General features: G+C 41.9%; 1 protein-coding gene across 6 annotated transcripts in view; it reads left to right on the forward strand.

Moving 5' to 3' along the window:
• The window catches only part of bnc2 (basonuclin zinc finger protein 2), a 160,375-nt gene extending 154,772 nt beyond the window's left edge, over positions 1-5,603 (forward strand). For 5 of the 6 annotated variants that reach the window (XM_067496736.1, XM_067496733.1, XM_067496735.1 and 2 more), the window contains one exon: positions 13-5,603. In XM_067496736.1, the coding sequence (XP_067352837.1) occupies positions 13-835 (823 nt within the window). In that variant the 3' untranslated portion in view covers positions 836-5,603. The remainder of the gene's footprint in view (positions 1-12) is intronic. The other variant, XM_067496739.1, reaches the window with a different exon arrangement.
• The last annotated feature ends 10,158 nt before the right edge of the window (positions 5,604-15,761 follow it).

Genomic DNA, 15,761 nt, shown 5'->3' on the forward strand with positions numbered 1-15,761 from the left:
TCTCCATATTAGGCACAGCTCCAACATCAACCTGCACCGCAAACTGCTGACCAAAGAGCTGGACGACATTGTCCTGGACCCCCACCTCACGCCACTGCCCAAGGACCTGCGAGCCGAGTTACTGGCCAAGATCTATGCCGGGCACCACATGGGCTTGGACCCTATGGCCGGGATGGGCATCGGAGGTGCCAGCCTCAGGCTCACCAGCCTGAACCACGATGCCCGTTCCCCCATGAGCAATGAGTATCCCCACCACCTTCTCAACCAAGAACTTAAAAACCACCACACCAACGGCTTCTCTCGGAGCCAGCCAGATGACTACGTGGTGTTGGACCTGAGCACCACATCCAGTGTTCAGTCCAGCAGCAGTCTCCACTCCTCACATGAGTCAGATGATGGCAGTGATGAAGGCATCCTGTTGGATGACCTGGAGGAGGAGGGGGGAGAAGAGGATGAGGAGGAGGGTAACAGCGAGGGGGAGGACTGCTCCCAACGTGCCGAGAGGCGGGCTGAAGGGGGGCATAGGGATGAGGCTGGAGAACTAAGAGGAGATGGACATGGTGAGGGCTTGGAACCTTCCTCCTCACCATTCCTCCGTTTGTCCTCCGGGGGCAGTAATGGGGGCAGCAGTGGAATCCTCTGCAGCATCTGCCACAAAATGTACAGCAACAAAGGGACCTTGCGTGTGCACTACAAGACTGTGCACCTGCGTGAAATGCACAAGTGCAAAATCCCTGGTTGCAACATGGTGTTCAGCTCTGTGCGTAGCCGTAACCGACACTCTCAGAACCCCAACCTCCATAAAAACATGCCCTTCTCTACAATATTAGACTAAATAATGACTTGTGACTCTATCCTCCTGTCGGTCTGCCCACTCCTCCCTTCATTCCTCATCCTTATTCCTCCTCAAATTAGCTTTTAACCCCAGCACAGGGCCATCAAATACAAGCTAAATGCTTGTATGCCTCCTGCCCGTCCTCTGTAATTCATTGCAAGACATTTCTATGTCTCCTTATAAAATTCATTGATTCTAAATACCGTTTATTATTGTGACTTTTAACTTTTCCTTCTTTGGAAGAACAGGATGACGCTCTTGAACATGGAGTTTGCTTTATAACAAAACTCCAGTTAGTTTTTTCTCCCTCCATCTTCCTTTTCAACTTAATCCTCACTTTGTTTTTTGTCCGTCTCCAAAGAATCTATTCAAACTCTTATTTGTGACTTTGCCTGCAGAAATGATAGTATTGAAAAAAAAAAAAATCTTCTTGTTGTATTTGTGCAATGATATCTTTTGAACAAACCCCTTACAACAGCATGACAGCTTCATTTGTAAATAATGTCCCAAGAGGCTTTTGGTGTAAAAAAAAGTTGTGTTGATGGTTGTTTGCTTCTTTTTCCTCTCTCTTTATGGTTTTATGTTACAGTCCAGTACAATACTTCCAGCTATAAGCAAGAAAGAGGTAGCATTTTACTAGCTTGACTCATTTATGTTAGCTTCAAAAACACGTTTTAAACAGATTCCTAGAAAACAAAACAAAACAAAACAAAACAAAAAAAAAGAATATCACGTGACTTGTTTTATCTACTTGTTAGATATTCAGAGGTTGCCGGCATGCTCTTTTAGGCTCCTACACTGATATCATTTTCTGTATTTTTATTGATTTTTTTTGTTTGTTATGTTTATGAGCTTTAGTATACCAATTCAGTTTTTGCACTTTGCATCTATACAAGGGGATGTGTAATATTATTATAATGAGGACTTTTGCAATGATTGAGTGTAGGTGTTGTTTGGGGTCATTGATGGCTACAGTGCCAAGGGAACTGACAGTACCTTCAACAAAATTATGCCAGTTTCTTTTTGCAACTGCTCAGTTTCAAACAGTTTACAACAGAAACATCCCTCAAAAACAATCAAGATTTTCTCCCATCTTTAAAAGGAAAAAAAAAACAGAAAGTGTCTCCAAAGCGTATAGTTGCTTCAAAACTAACTGAGGTGTGACTAAATATAAACTGCTGTTTTAAAAAAAAAACACACAACAGAGTTAGATAATGATTAAGGTTTACATAATAATACATATATGGTTACAAGTTATGATCACAATAATTATTTCACTTGTTTGGTGGGGTAAACATGACTCTTAATGAAACATAGCTGTCCCATAGGAAAAAAAAGAGAAGAGAATGGTTCTTCAACTGTGACCAAAACAAACTAACAAAAAAATGTGTTTGCTTGAGAAACACTTTTCAGTATGACATTGTGCTTAACTCATGCCCTATTGGATAAATGTGACGCACTTGAGTCTTAAATCTTTTGTGAGATCATTTCAGAAGCTGTTTTCATTGCTACCAATGTTGCCATTTTCCTGGATGTCGGTTACAGCTATTTTTAACATGTCCATGACTGTCTTACGGTACAAATATTTCCAGTAACTGGGCAAAGTAGCCAAGGGGAAGGGGTATTTATTGGTGGGCGATGTATCTTCATGGAGACGTTTTTGTCCAGTATAAGAATTTTTTTTTGTAAAAAGATGAAAAAAATATAGATTGTTCCTCAGTTTGACTTGTTTATCAATGTATTAGCAATGCCAAGTGTTACTATACAAGGAGCTCTTATCTTACTTGACTGGTGCTACACAGAGGGAAAATATGCAGTGTTATGTGGTGTGATGTACAGTATTCACAACACCCTACATCCATAACAGTGTTGAGATTCATTTGTTTCTTACTTAAGCCGTTTTGCAATATAGACATGACCTATTCTAGTGAAATATTTCATGTCTTTCTTTAAGGCTCCACCTATATGACACATGCAGTTTTCAGTCCTCTCTGAGATAAAGAGAGCGAGATAGAGAGCTGATGCTGATGGAAAGGTTGCGGAGGTGGAAGGCTGACTAGGGAGGAAAGGATGACAGCAACGATCATTAAAAAATGTGCTGCTTCTCCGTTACCTGGAGGCGTCCCTGCCATTCCAGCTTCTTCTGTCTAATAACTCACTTGTCACTTCGTTACACTGCCAGACGCCAAGGTTGCTGACAAGACTGTGACACTGACAGAAAGAGAAAAAGAAGGAAAGAGACTGTGTGTGCTCTGAACAATTCAATTTGACTCACTCAATTTAGTTGAATTCATCTATTCATTTTCTAGATGTGCTTATTCTGTGTCGCTGGTAATTCAATTCAACTCCTTTTCTCTTGTTCCCTGTTTCTCTTTGACTGTCAGAACACAGTCATTTAAAAACTGCCTTACCCATTTCTTCATCCCGCCACTTACTTACCACCTCTACACCCCACAGCGCAGGTCCTACAGGGACGCACACTAATAGTGTATGCTTAAGTTCACTGGACGGCCATGGCATAGGAAAAGGGATGGGTAATTGCCTGTTTATCCCAAGTGAAGGGAAAATTGAGTACAGGAACCCATGCCTTCTCCCCGGAGTGGGTTTCACTGAGGCTCTTGCTGCCTCATTCACTCAGTCAGTCCCACCGGACTTCACTCTGGCAGAAATAAAAAAGTGCTACTCCAGGAACCCCGCTGACAGCTGTCTCTTTAACACACAACCATACACACAGACGAGAGTGACACACACTCACGTATGCTTCCCACTTACAGGCCAGAAAGATGACAAGAACTACATGACTTGTTAACCTTTAGCGATGGAGGAGAGAGGGGTGGAGAAAAACAGAGCGAATTCTCCGAAAATGAAACTCTCCGTCTTGCAGTAACATTATAGCCTCTGCCACTACACATACTGTGCATGTAAAGCTAACATTTCATTATGGGGGACGGTGCAAGTTAATGCTGAACCAGGCAGGGAATGTCCAAATCTCGTCATTTGATTTGAAACATAGACAACAGCTGATCAATTTATACATTTTGCCTGAATAGGACAGTGATTAAATTAATTAAATGTTTTACCAAGGGCAGAGCTCACAGACTGAACCCAAAATATGAAAGGTTATTTTAATATTAATGAGCTGTGTCCAATAACATCAGCATCTCTGCCCTTTATGATCCAGTTTTTTTCTGTTCTTCAGCTTTTACACATTCCTCATGTCCTGTTCTTTGCTGTCCATTTCTCAGGCAGCAGCTTGAGTGTGTGCCAGACACAAAACTGAATATCATAGATTACAGATGCGTTTCTCTTCTCCCACCTCCTATGGGCTCCTCCTGCCTGGTGCTAGTCATGCCAGCAGAACTCAGAGCTGCAAGAGCCTGGAAACAGAAATGAGAAAACATGCAAACAACTATCCAGCATAAGCAGGGAGACAGCCGGCAAGAAACGGAGAAGGGAGAGATGGAAGAAAGAGATTGGGCTAAGAAAGTGGTCTGGCTAGAGCCTTACGGCAGTCTGTTAACAAGGCCTGGGTGAAGAAGACGAACACAGGGAGACGATAGAAACAGAGGGCAGCAGGGCTAGGGCTCCCCAGAACTCTGTGCCCAGCTTATTCTTGATTGCCTGCCGAAGAGCGATCAAGCCTCCTTTCATATTTCCAGCACTCCCCCATACTCTCTGCTCTCTTCTGAGAAATGACCGCCAATTTCCCACCCTCTCCTATGAGAAAGTAAAATCTTCTCTATTTCTTCAGCCACATGGACCCAGGTGCATTCTGCTACCTAGTGTTCGGGCTGTGGGATGGCAGAATGGCTCACCTAGAGCACTTCACTGCCCCAGACATCTCGAGTTAATCTTTAATATTTCATTAGAGCACTGTTGCGCATCAATTATTCTGTAATTCTACATAGCACACAGTTGTAGAAGGAGATAACAAACGGCTGAAGCAGCTGACCTGTTAATCACTATCCATTTTATTCATGTCACTGAGTGGGTGAGTGACTACAATAGGTGTAAGAAGAAACGCGGAGTGGTGACACTGCATGCAAAATGTCCAGTTAATGTAGCTCATGGAATAAAGTGGGATTGAAATTTTAGCATATGATGGAATATGCAGAAACACTTGCGTGGGTTGGTATAGATGCTTGAGTCTCATGTTTTATGTTGTAAAGAAATTCCCAATTAATTTGAACTGGAACCTGTGAAATGTCAATGATCCTGAGAAAAAAATATTGTAAATTCATAAAACGCTTTCCATTGTGCCAATCATATTTTACAGTCTTAAAGTATAAATAAGCTTGAAGACCTTGTGAATTTAGACTTTTGTTTTCACTTGTGTTTTGTGTTCTCCAAATGCATTTGCGTCTGCGTCTTAAAAAGCCTGTGTTAGGGCACTGGCACTTGCATGCCTACATAGTCGCACTGCAAAGAACAAACAGAGCAGAGGAGCTTGTATCACTTTAGTCTCAAAATGGTGATTTGGAAGCCTCATGAATACTGTATGTTACATAAACAGGTGTTTCCCTTTTGCAAAAAGGCCAAAAAAATGGTCCTCTTTTAAAAGACTCTTGTCCTCCCCCCCGTCCCTCTCCTCCCCTCTTCTTTCTCGTTTCTTGTATTTGTTTCTGTATCATAACTGTCTATGGTTTTTGCATAAAATGCATAAGGGTTTTGGGATGTAAATGGAATTTTATTCATATTTTGTCCAAATACCTCTTGTAATTTGTATCAGAATTCTTGTACAATTTTTATATTAAAGATTTATCAGTCACTGGCATTTTCTCACCATATTTTATTCAAATGTGATTAAACTGGATTCAAAAATAGTCATACATTGCTATTAAAATACATTACAAAAAATAATACATCATTGAAACTGCATTGTGTCAATCAGGCAATTTTAACAAGACACTGTGTTTTCAGCAGGTTTGACTGGACTCTTAATTACCCTGTGATAAAATCCATTAGGGAAAAGGCTATCTTGACCAATTAGTGGATGATTAGATTAATAGAGTTATTAAAAGATTTACTGGCATGAGGAGAAGGTACTGCTGGCATTAGCAAATTAGTAAGATGGACATACAGTACCTTTGTCTGATCACACACTGAAATTAAATTTAAATACAGTCATGGAGTACTACGATTGGTGAAAAGAATAAACGTACTTTAAATGGGTTCAATCTTTACAATGAGTAAAATAAGCATTGCATTTTAAATCATTAACAGCTTTGAAATGAAACAGCTTTTTCAGTTATTGCAGCTTTGACTGCCCGCAAACCATCAATGGTTTCATTGTTGGCTCCTCATAAAATAAAGAAAAGTAACCTTTAATTAAAAAAGAAGTTTAACAATGGAACAACAGGGTGACACCAAAGACTGACAAATGTGGGGTCATTTTGCAAAAGTGACCTGCGCTGACATCATTTGCTGTGACTCAGGGTCAAATTACAAATTGATATGAGCTCCAGCAGGGATGTCATGTTTGCTCTGGTAACCAACAGGAACATAATGCCTCCTCCCTCTCCTCTGTGAAAGTGAAGGAGTGACACAGACCTTATTGACCTTGAATTAGACACCATTCCTCTTTGTCACACACCAGTTCCTTGATCCCCTGTCATTGTTTAGAACTACTCAACACAACACACACACACACACAGACACACAAACACACACTTCTGGATGTTATTGATTATATGCAGAGATACTCCCTCACTTCGCATCATTGTCCTCAGCCACTCATCTAAAACATACACACACGCACATACACTCCTTTCCTTAGTGACAATCTCCCACCAGGGGCGCAGTGAGCACTGACTGCCCCACTGCAAAACTGAGCGTGCTTCTGGCCGTGTACAGCCATCGATTACCCTGACAAACACACTGGCCCTCCACTGACCTTTTAGAGTTAAACCTCTTTGCTGTGGAAGATTACATACATACAAACAGAAAGAGAGGGAGAGACAGCCAAGGCAAGCTTTGTTGTGTCTGCACTTGAGAGGGTGAGGCAATTGACAGGGCACAGACGTCCATCTGTTTGTCTGTCTGTCTAATCTGAGAGATTTCCAAGATTAATTCACTGCCAGTTCACAGAATATTCTGCATCTGCGAACGATGAGGAGTTTGTTTTTGACAGAGTTTACATGTTTAGTAAAAAAGTGAACAGAGCTCAGTGTTGGCTTACAATAAGGTGTGAACATGTGCAGGCCAATACTTCAGAGAAAAGAGAAAAATCACTACCTCACCTTCACATTTAAGGGCAAGTGATGTATATAGGACAAATAAAAAATAAATAATAAAAAAATAAAAATAAATAAATCACATAGCATGTACCACTTCCATTTTAACACACTTTACTTCAGTACAAAATAAGAAAATCGGTGCAAAGGAAGACAAAGAAAAAACAACTACATTGCAAGTTCAGCGGAGATGATTTTGCTAATGTCTTTAAGGAACCACTTTGTAAAAGTGTCATTGTGAGGACACTAGCAAATACTAAATGCAGAAATACAGTTTTAAAGTATCACTAAAAAATCTGTATTCTGTTTCAAGAATAAATACTATTCAGTAAGGTAAGTCTGAAGTAGTAACCACAAAACATCAGCTATGTTATTTAAATATCAAGCTATAATTCACTGTAAGAAATCTCAAATCTTACCAAGATATACATAGATATATACAGTAATTCGAAATTGTAATATCTGATTATTGTTTCATTTGTATGATATTTTTTTAAACATGCTCGCTCGCTCTCTCTCTCACACACACACACACACCAAAAACAGTATTTAGTCACCGCGCTGAAAGCAAAAATCAATTTTTACTGAGAACTATTTGATTGTAATTCCACACTTTAATTAGAAGGTAAATTGCCAGAATTGAAAGGGAAAAAGCAGAAAAGATTTTATACGTCACAGCTTTGACCCAGAGCTGTTACATTTAAATATCCATATTTTATGTAACAATGGAAAGAGACATATTTTAGCTTTAAGCATGCAATAAATTATTGTACAAAAAGAGACTATAGTACTGTGAGTAGAAGCAGGTATAAATGCTGGGGAACTGCTGGGGAAATGTGGAGTTAAGGGGAGTAAAATAAATGGTGACTCCTGAATTCTTATAAAAACTCATTTGTGGTAACATGAGCCTTGGTGGGGATGGACCATGTACACGTATAAGACTTTTTACTGGGCCTTATTGATTTGGTTCTACACCAGTGAGGCCTGCAGTGCTGGCTAATGCTATTGACGAGCCATCAGTCTTGTCCAGAAGTGTGGAGGCATGCAGCTCTTTTTCCAAGACCAACCAAGGAAAGAGAGAGGAAGAGGAGAAAAGAAAGAGAGGAGAAAAACATCAATGGACAGTGATGGAGAGTGGGGAGGAGGGCGAAGATGCAAGCACAGCAGACAGACTCAGACCCCTGTCCATGGTTTGGGAACACTAAATTAGAAAAAAGACAAAAGGGATGAGAGAGGGAGAAACTGTAAACAGCCGCATCGATCCAACTAGTGTTGGGCAAATCAAACCATTACAGCAAGAGTCTCATGCCTCAGAGTTGAGGGAGATAGTGTGAATATCTACACACTTTCCTAGTGAAGAAAAGTTTTCACCAGCACATACTGGATCTCTTTTAAAACTGTTGGACTTACTAACTGTTTAGTCTGCATCACCTGCTAAATAACAAGGTGCAAGTGCAGCGAGAAAAGAAGGAGTTAACTGAGGGTGGAGGGGAGCATGGAAAAAAAAAAGCCCTCTGGCAACCCAGGGACAGAGGGAACGCTGAACTCATCACAAACCCCTCTCCTGGCGTCCGCCAGCACATAATGACCCCAACAAGGCGGGAATCCCTTTTAATTAAAGTGAAGGGAGATCAGTTAAGCAGATGGTTGCCGACAAATATTAGGGGAAATAGAATGTTTAATGGTCTGTGCACTTATCACAGGCTATTTTCCACACCCAGCCCCAAACTGATAAACAGGACAGGGCCTTGTTAATCAACCTTACAACCTTTAAAGCCCAAGATAAGAGAATAATTCGGGATCTTTGTAAATTAGCTTGAGATGTGGCTAAGACTCTGGCCCCTTGCGTACTCAGGGGCAGGCTGTTGAGGAGGGAGAAGAATTTCTATCAGTGTAATAGCCTTGTGCCATGGTGAAGAAGTTTGGGGGGGAAAAGTACTTTTTCCAGGGGATAAAGCTATTTTTTCTGTATTTTCTGAAGTTTTTATTCCCCTTGTGGTTTGACCCGCTTGCCACCACCCTACCGTGCTCTTATCAGTGACACAAGAGAGTCACCCGCCTCCGTGGAAATAATCTAAACAGAGAGGCGGGGAATCGGCAGCCTGAGCCGGTGGCCTGTGTGAGCAGGTTAACAGGCCCTCGCCCTTCGAAGTCAGACACAGGTGGGGGTGGCCCATGCACGTGATGGATTGAAGAGGAAGGGATTATCGACAATAGGAGCAGCCCTGTGAGAACAGTAGTTGGTGCATTTTTGCTATAATAGGAAAAGTTTTCCTTTGGATAAGATAATACAGCAATTGTAAAATCTATGGCACTGCAGGTGCATGACATTAATTTGTTATTACAAACAGACATCATAATATATAATGAAAGGAAAGGGGGACTATTCAGGTCATTTGATTTCAAAATGTATCATTTATTTATAATTTTTGGTGCTGCTCAAGGCTCCCGAGCCTCTACTCCGTTTCATCTAGACATGAATTACCTCTTTCCCAATACAAAACTGCAAAACTCCAATGAACTTACTTGTGCCTTCCTCATTGACTGCAGACTTTTTTGACAATGCAAATATCCCCATATACAACCCCTGTGGTATATGTTAGGTTTTTCTATGTTACTCCAACTCTTCCTATCTCCATTTTGTTTTAAAATTACACACAATATAACTTTCCACCATTTAGCTAGTATTCAGAGGTTTTTATATATTTTTTTAAACCAGCTAAGCTTTGTTGCTGCTCTAAGCTCTGTTGTTTCCTTCCTGGCCTCTTGGAAAAGGGACACCGGATTTGAAGGTAATTACACAGAGAAATGCAGACATTTATCAGTGCTTGTGGTTAGGGACCTTAAATGGTCCTGCTGACAATTTTCCCTTATAGTTGGCCACTGTGGAGCTGGCAGGTTCTGTTCGGAGCCCCAGTGCTGGGTTGAAGGCTCAGAGTGCTGCCATATGTTGGACCTCACTGGTGCCAGCAGCAAATGTGCTGAACAACGCGACTCAAACCATGAACTCCGTGCCTTGGCAGAGAGTGTTTTCAGAGGCTACTTGCCTGAGTCAAGACGCATGCCGTTAACAAAAGAAACATTTGCGGATAAAAGTTTTTAAGTGTTTATATGTGTCTACAATTCCTTCTACCTGTCCCGTTTGCCTGTCCAACATCAAATTGAGAACTGTACACACATGCGTACACACACATGTATACTCATTTAAGTCTGAATATCCATGGATAACATCCCAGACTGCAATGGGTCACACCTGGTTATGCTTCGTCCCTCTCTCCCCTCTCACTCTACTCCCTGGTTCCCACACCGGCGGCATCTGGAACCTATTGGCGGCAGAGTCACACCGAGCCATAAAGCCCTCAAAGGTTCACAAACACACTATGGGTAGAACGTCAAACAATGTTGGGCCAACAAGCTGCCAACAGACACAATGCATCTTGAACGTGAACAAACCCCACTGCTCATTTTTTATCCTCTCTGTCTCTCTGAATGTCTCTCTAAACTGTGCCTCTCTTTCCCTGTCCTTCTTACAAACACCACCAAAAACTTTTACCCCAAAATGGTATTGGTGCTGATGCTGAGAGAACTAAATGCAGCTCAGGTTACTGAGACCACGGCGAAAACACACGGATAAGAGCATAAACCTGTTGTCAAAATAGTTTGTAATAGATACAAAACACCCGAGCATATTCAGATAGTTGTGCATTTTAACACAAACAGGCTAGATCTAAGTTTTAATCAAATGTCCTGACAGTCACCATAATCTGCCCATGGAAAGGGTTAATGGCCACTCATGCTACCCGACCGATGACGTGATCTGTCCTGGATAGAATCTCAAGACTGTGAGTGAGACCCATTGTCACACAGCCACCCTTTTAGACAGCAGAGGAGTGGGGGCCATTCTGTCACAGTCTTGTAATGCTCTTATTGATTCTCCATATCTGTTACGGAGGTTGAGAAGTCACAAATTCGATATGCTTTTAATAGGGGCCAAGTTCTCCAAACAACACAGTGCTGATCAAAATGAAAAACAAAACAAAAATCGACTGCAGCAAGAACAAAGCCTTTGCCACGGAGCAATTAAATAAAACTGTATGTTATGTATGTGTCTGGCAGTTCTCCTACACACTTTGTATAGTCCCGTCCTTCTCTCATCCACTTCTCCCCCTTTTTGATTTCTGTAGCATAAAAAAAATGTTGGCCAGAGCTTGAGCACAAGAATCTGTGTTGGAGCAATCTCAAACCAGCATTTTATTGTTAACAAATGCTGCCTTTGATACTGGCTACAATAGGCAATACTTTACTGTTTGTTTGTGCTGGAGGTGAAAATGAGTTGCTAACATTTGGAAGGGAAGGCTTGTGAAATATAATGCAGCAACAACACAAAAAAAATGACACTCCAGCCAGCAATGTTTTTCCACTCATTAGAGGGACTTTGAAGTGTGTGTCTGAAACCTTAGCTTGGGAAATCTGACAGAGACAAGGTTGTGGTGGGCACTTTCTTCTCCAAGAACACCGCGATTCAAGGTAACATATCCACATCTTATTAGTTTGTGGTAAACTTACCGATTCGATGCAGACAGGCTGCAGTATTAGGAAGTACAGAATTTGATCGTGTTGCACTTATAAAATATAGTGGGTCTACATGGGTTTGTCAAATTTAATTTCACCTTATGACTATGACCACAACAGCTTTATTAAAAGAAAAAAGGTGGATTTTGTCTGTGAAGCTCCGTAAGTGCGTTGCTGGGCTAAAGTCCTAAGGACTCCAGTAAGGGGTGTTGCAAAGTCTTGCCTCTCCACTGTCAGACCCCAGGGTGCTCTCTAAATTAACTGGGACGAGTGTTGTTATAGAGATGACCCTTTTCCTATTCACCCGGTTCCTCCTACACACACACACACACACACACACACACACACACACACACACACACACACACACACACACACACACACACACACACACACACACACACACACACACACACAGGCTCTGTCTGAGCGTCAACTACTAAGCTTTAATAAATCTGATAAGCCACCCTGATGGCTTCCGTGGCCAATCCACACAGAACAACATGGCCGGTATCAGGCAGCTGCAAAGCCCTCGTCAAGCGGGACTTCAAAGTGCTGCGTAGGACCGTACTGGCACCCCTGCAAGCTGGCCTGTCTCTCAGCTCTCCTTTACCCGACCCCAGCTCCTATCCCCTACCCCCATGCCTGGGTGATGTCATTATTGAAGTCTTTGGCGTGCTATCCTAGGAGTAAGTTACCATTGACAGGTTCAGAGCCTCGCTGGCTCACCCATGAGGATTCATGACTTTGAAGCTATCGGCCTTAAGCTGCAAATTATTCTTTTCAGGCTCTACCTAAAGCTTTAATCCACATCCTCCTTCTCCTTAGTGCACTGAAGCTCCACCAAACAGCACGCACTAGCCAGCACACACATGCACAAAAGCATTACAGATAGGGAAAGAGGAATACAGATGCTGAGGGATAGAGAGCAAAGGAAAACACATGCTTACTCGTTTTCCTGGATATCTAGAAACACATACTTTATTGAACATCTCATTGCCCCCCTCCTCTGTACAGTAAAGTTAATAACACTAGCAGGGCAGAGCAGTACCAGGCTCCAGCAGCACCGACAAAGATCCTCTCAGCCGCAACCCATCCATTCCGTACTCCCTTCATCAGCACTTAGTGGACATCTGTGCAGTGCCAGCCCTCTCCATATGCCACGGCGGTCAGAAGACAAACGACCATGTCAGTGCAGTGGCATGCTTGTATGTCTGATGCCACACGGGGTGCAGTGTGGGTGTGGTGAGGGACAGAGACAGGAAGAAGGCCCGAGGCGTTTAGAAATGAGCTGGGTGTGCAAAGCTTCCAGCACACAGAGACGGGGCTAATAGGTTATCTAAACTGTAGACACGATACATGAAATACCACAACCAAGTAATGGCTTATGTGGCTAACAAGACATGTGTGGAAAAGGCAGGCACTTTTAAGACTTTTGCTTTTGTGTTGGCTCAAAGGGCGGTTTTGCCGGTTAAGGCCCATTAAGTATGTATATACATTATAATACTGCATGCTGGCCACTTTCAAAGCATGCCATAATTTTGTGATTAATTTTTTCCCTTCTGGGCAGCCATAGGTTTTTATTCATTTTGCAATGCCATTAAAAGAAAGTTGCCACCTATACATCTATTTTTTATATCCACTTCTTCTGTGCAGCATTGCAGCGGGCTGCTATTCTTGGCAGGCACTAGGCAGCCATTGGTTTCCTCTGCAATGGTTGAAAAAATACATTTCAGTGCATTAAGTTCTAGGACAAAATATATACAGTGCTTTGGTAGCTATTACCTATTGCATTGTGCAGTTGGGTGCATTTTAAAAACTGTGCCTGTTGCCAGTGTGTTGCCAACTGTGCCATTACATTAGATAGTTTCCCAACATCATGAAAGTTAGAGCTGGCCTTCAATGAGGAACTTCTGCAATGCAGATTGACTTTTAGAGCAAATAAATTAAAATTTTTATTCACAAATGATGTCAAAAGTAATTCACACATACAGCCAGCATACATAATCTTATATGGGCCATTTATTGGTGTAAAGCTCATTTTTAATGTAAGGAAGGACTAAATTAATTTGCTTTACCAAGCATTACCAAGAGAGCTGTCCTCCCTGTCAACCATGCTACCACATATAGATAATTTAGCCTTGCCAAAATAAGAAAATAAACAAAGCCACAGCTTTTTTTCACTGTGATGGATTATCCGTCTCTGCAAGTTGATTCTCACAATGTATTGTAATGAATCAAAACTAACCAGTTGGCCTGGAAAGTAATAAATCGATGTAGAATTATGAGGTGTGGTTCTATTGATGTAAAACAGTGATGTCCACTGGCACTACCACTGGTATTTCTCTTAAACATCAAAATGTCCTTGAAACCAAAACTTCTTATTAGGCTCACCATCACAATGTGATTGGCGAGTGAGGCCTTCTCTCAAATATTGATGGAGAGTTGACAACACTAAATGACATTTGGTAGACTATGGTATAAAGCACATACTGGCCAGCATACTTTTTTAATGAGGAATCAGCAAAGTTGTCAGAATGATTTCACAGTGCAAAAACCATCTACATTCTTTCCACCCCAAAATGAAGGCGATGAAATGAAAGGGACTGAAAGGTGACTATAATAATTGAGGAAAACACGAGGTTAAACTTGTCACACTTGAAAACCAATGGTTGGATTTCACATGTAATGCTATGACTCATATCACCCTTATGCTCATGCTCCAAAAACAAAAAACTGTGTCCAGCCCGGGCTGAAGAGAGAAGTATTGAAGGTGGGGGAGATGAGAGATGAGAGAAGGTGTGTGAAGAAAAGTAGGGGAGGAATAGCAGTATTCCCTGGGTAACAGGCTCTGGCAAAGGAACTGAGAGGTGTTTTGGCTTGTGTTGCATTCGGGGAGAGTGCAACGTCTCCCAGAAGGAGGCTATAAAAAGACAAAGGAGGCAGGAGGCCATGTGGAGAGACTGTTGAAAGGGAGCAAACACCCACTCCATAATACCACCACTGCCACCATCACCACCACTGGGGAAGAGAAACAAACCCACACCATGATTGAGATCACATAAAGGATTCACTTATTACAAACACAAAACAGACACACACTCACACACAAATACAGTACTAGCTCAACTTTAAGCTTAAACTTTATTGGTCCTGGTGGCCAACTGGTTTTGCAGCAAGTATTTAGCACAGCATTACATCAAGTACATAAGAATGACAAGCACAATAAATAACTGACAGACACCGACCAACGAAAAGTGTTGACAGAGGGTTTTAGGCAGGCAGCATAAAACAAATGTGGTTGCATGTGCACAGAGTTTTAACTGAGCAGTTATTAGTAACAGTTATATGTGTTAAAGATGAAAAGAGAGACCAGTCTCAGCCCAGAGAACCTCAAAGAAGAATTGGAGATGTGACTGCACACAATGGTCTCAAGAGGCTACAACACTTGTACACATTCACATACACAGAACGACACAAGCCCTGAGGCCTTAAGGAACCACTGACAGTTCGATAGACATATACATAAATACACAAAAACAAACACACAAAAAACACATGGTGGTTTCACCGAGGGAGTGCGGAACATGCGCTCCCCCTGTCTACCCACAAATATCTTAGCCATGAGGTAAAGTTGGCTGTCCTTAGTGAACAACAGGCATAAAATGCAAGTCTGAATTCCTGATGCAGTACAAATCAAAATCAAATGAATCCAAAGCCGTTCTCTGCTTTTGTTTTTACTCCTGTCTTGGCCACTGTGGCCAACATGGTCAGTCAAGACATGGAAGCCTGATTTGAGTGAAGGGGATGAGACATGTGAGAAACAGAGAAGAGAAAAGAAAAAGACAAAGAAAAAAAGAGGATGTGCCATATCCAATTCGGAATATTTACGTGTTAAATGTTCTCTGCAGTTCTTTCCCCTAGCAGGTTCATGGGAATGAAATGCTCTGGCCCTTTGCCTGGGTAAATGCGTTCCCTATGTGTGGGCTCACTATCCATCTGTGTTGTCTTCACCAGATAGGGGAGCAAGTGGGCAAGGTGCAAGAGAAAGAAGCCTCTGGTTAAAGCGCGTTTTGCTACACTTACACATATGGTTGGGGAGAGAGAAGAAGAGAGGCAGA

The sequence above is a fragment of the Channa argus genome, chromosome 3 (genome assembly GCF_033026475.1).
Source record: "Channa argus isolate prfri chromosome 3, Channa argus male v1.0, whole genome shotgun sequence".
Lineage (NCBI taxonomy): Eukaryota > Metazoa > Chordata > Actinopteri > Anabantiformes > Channidae > Channa > Channa argus.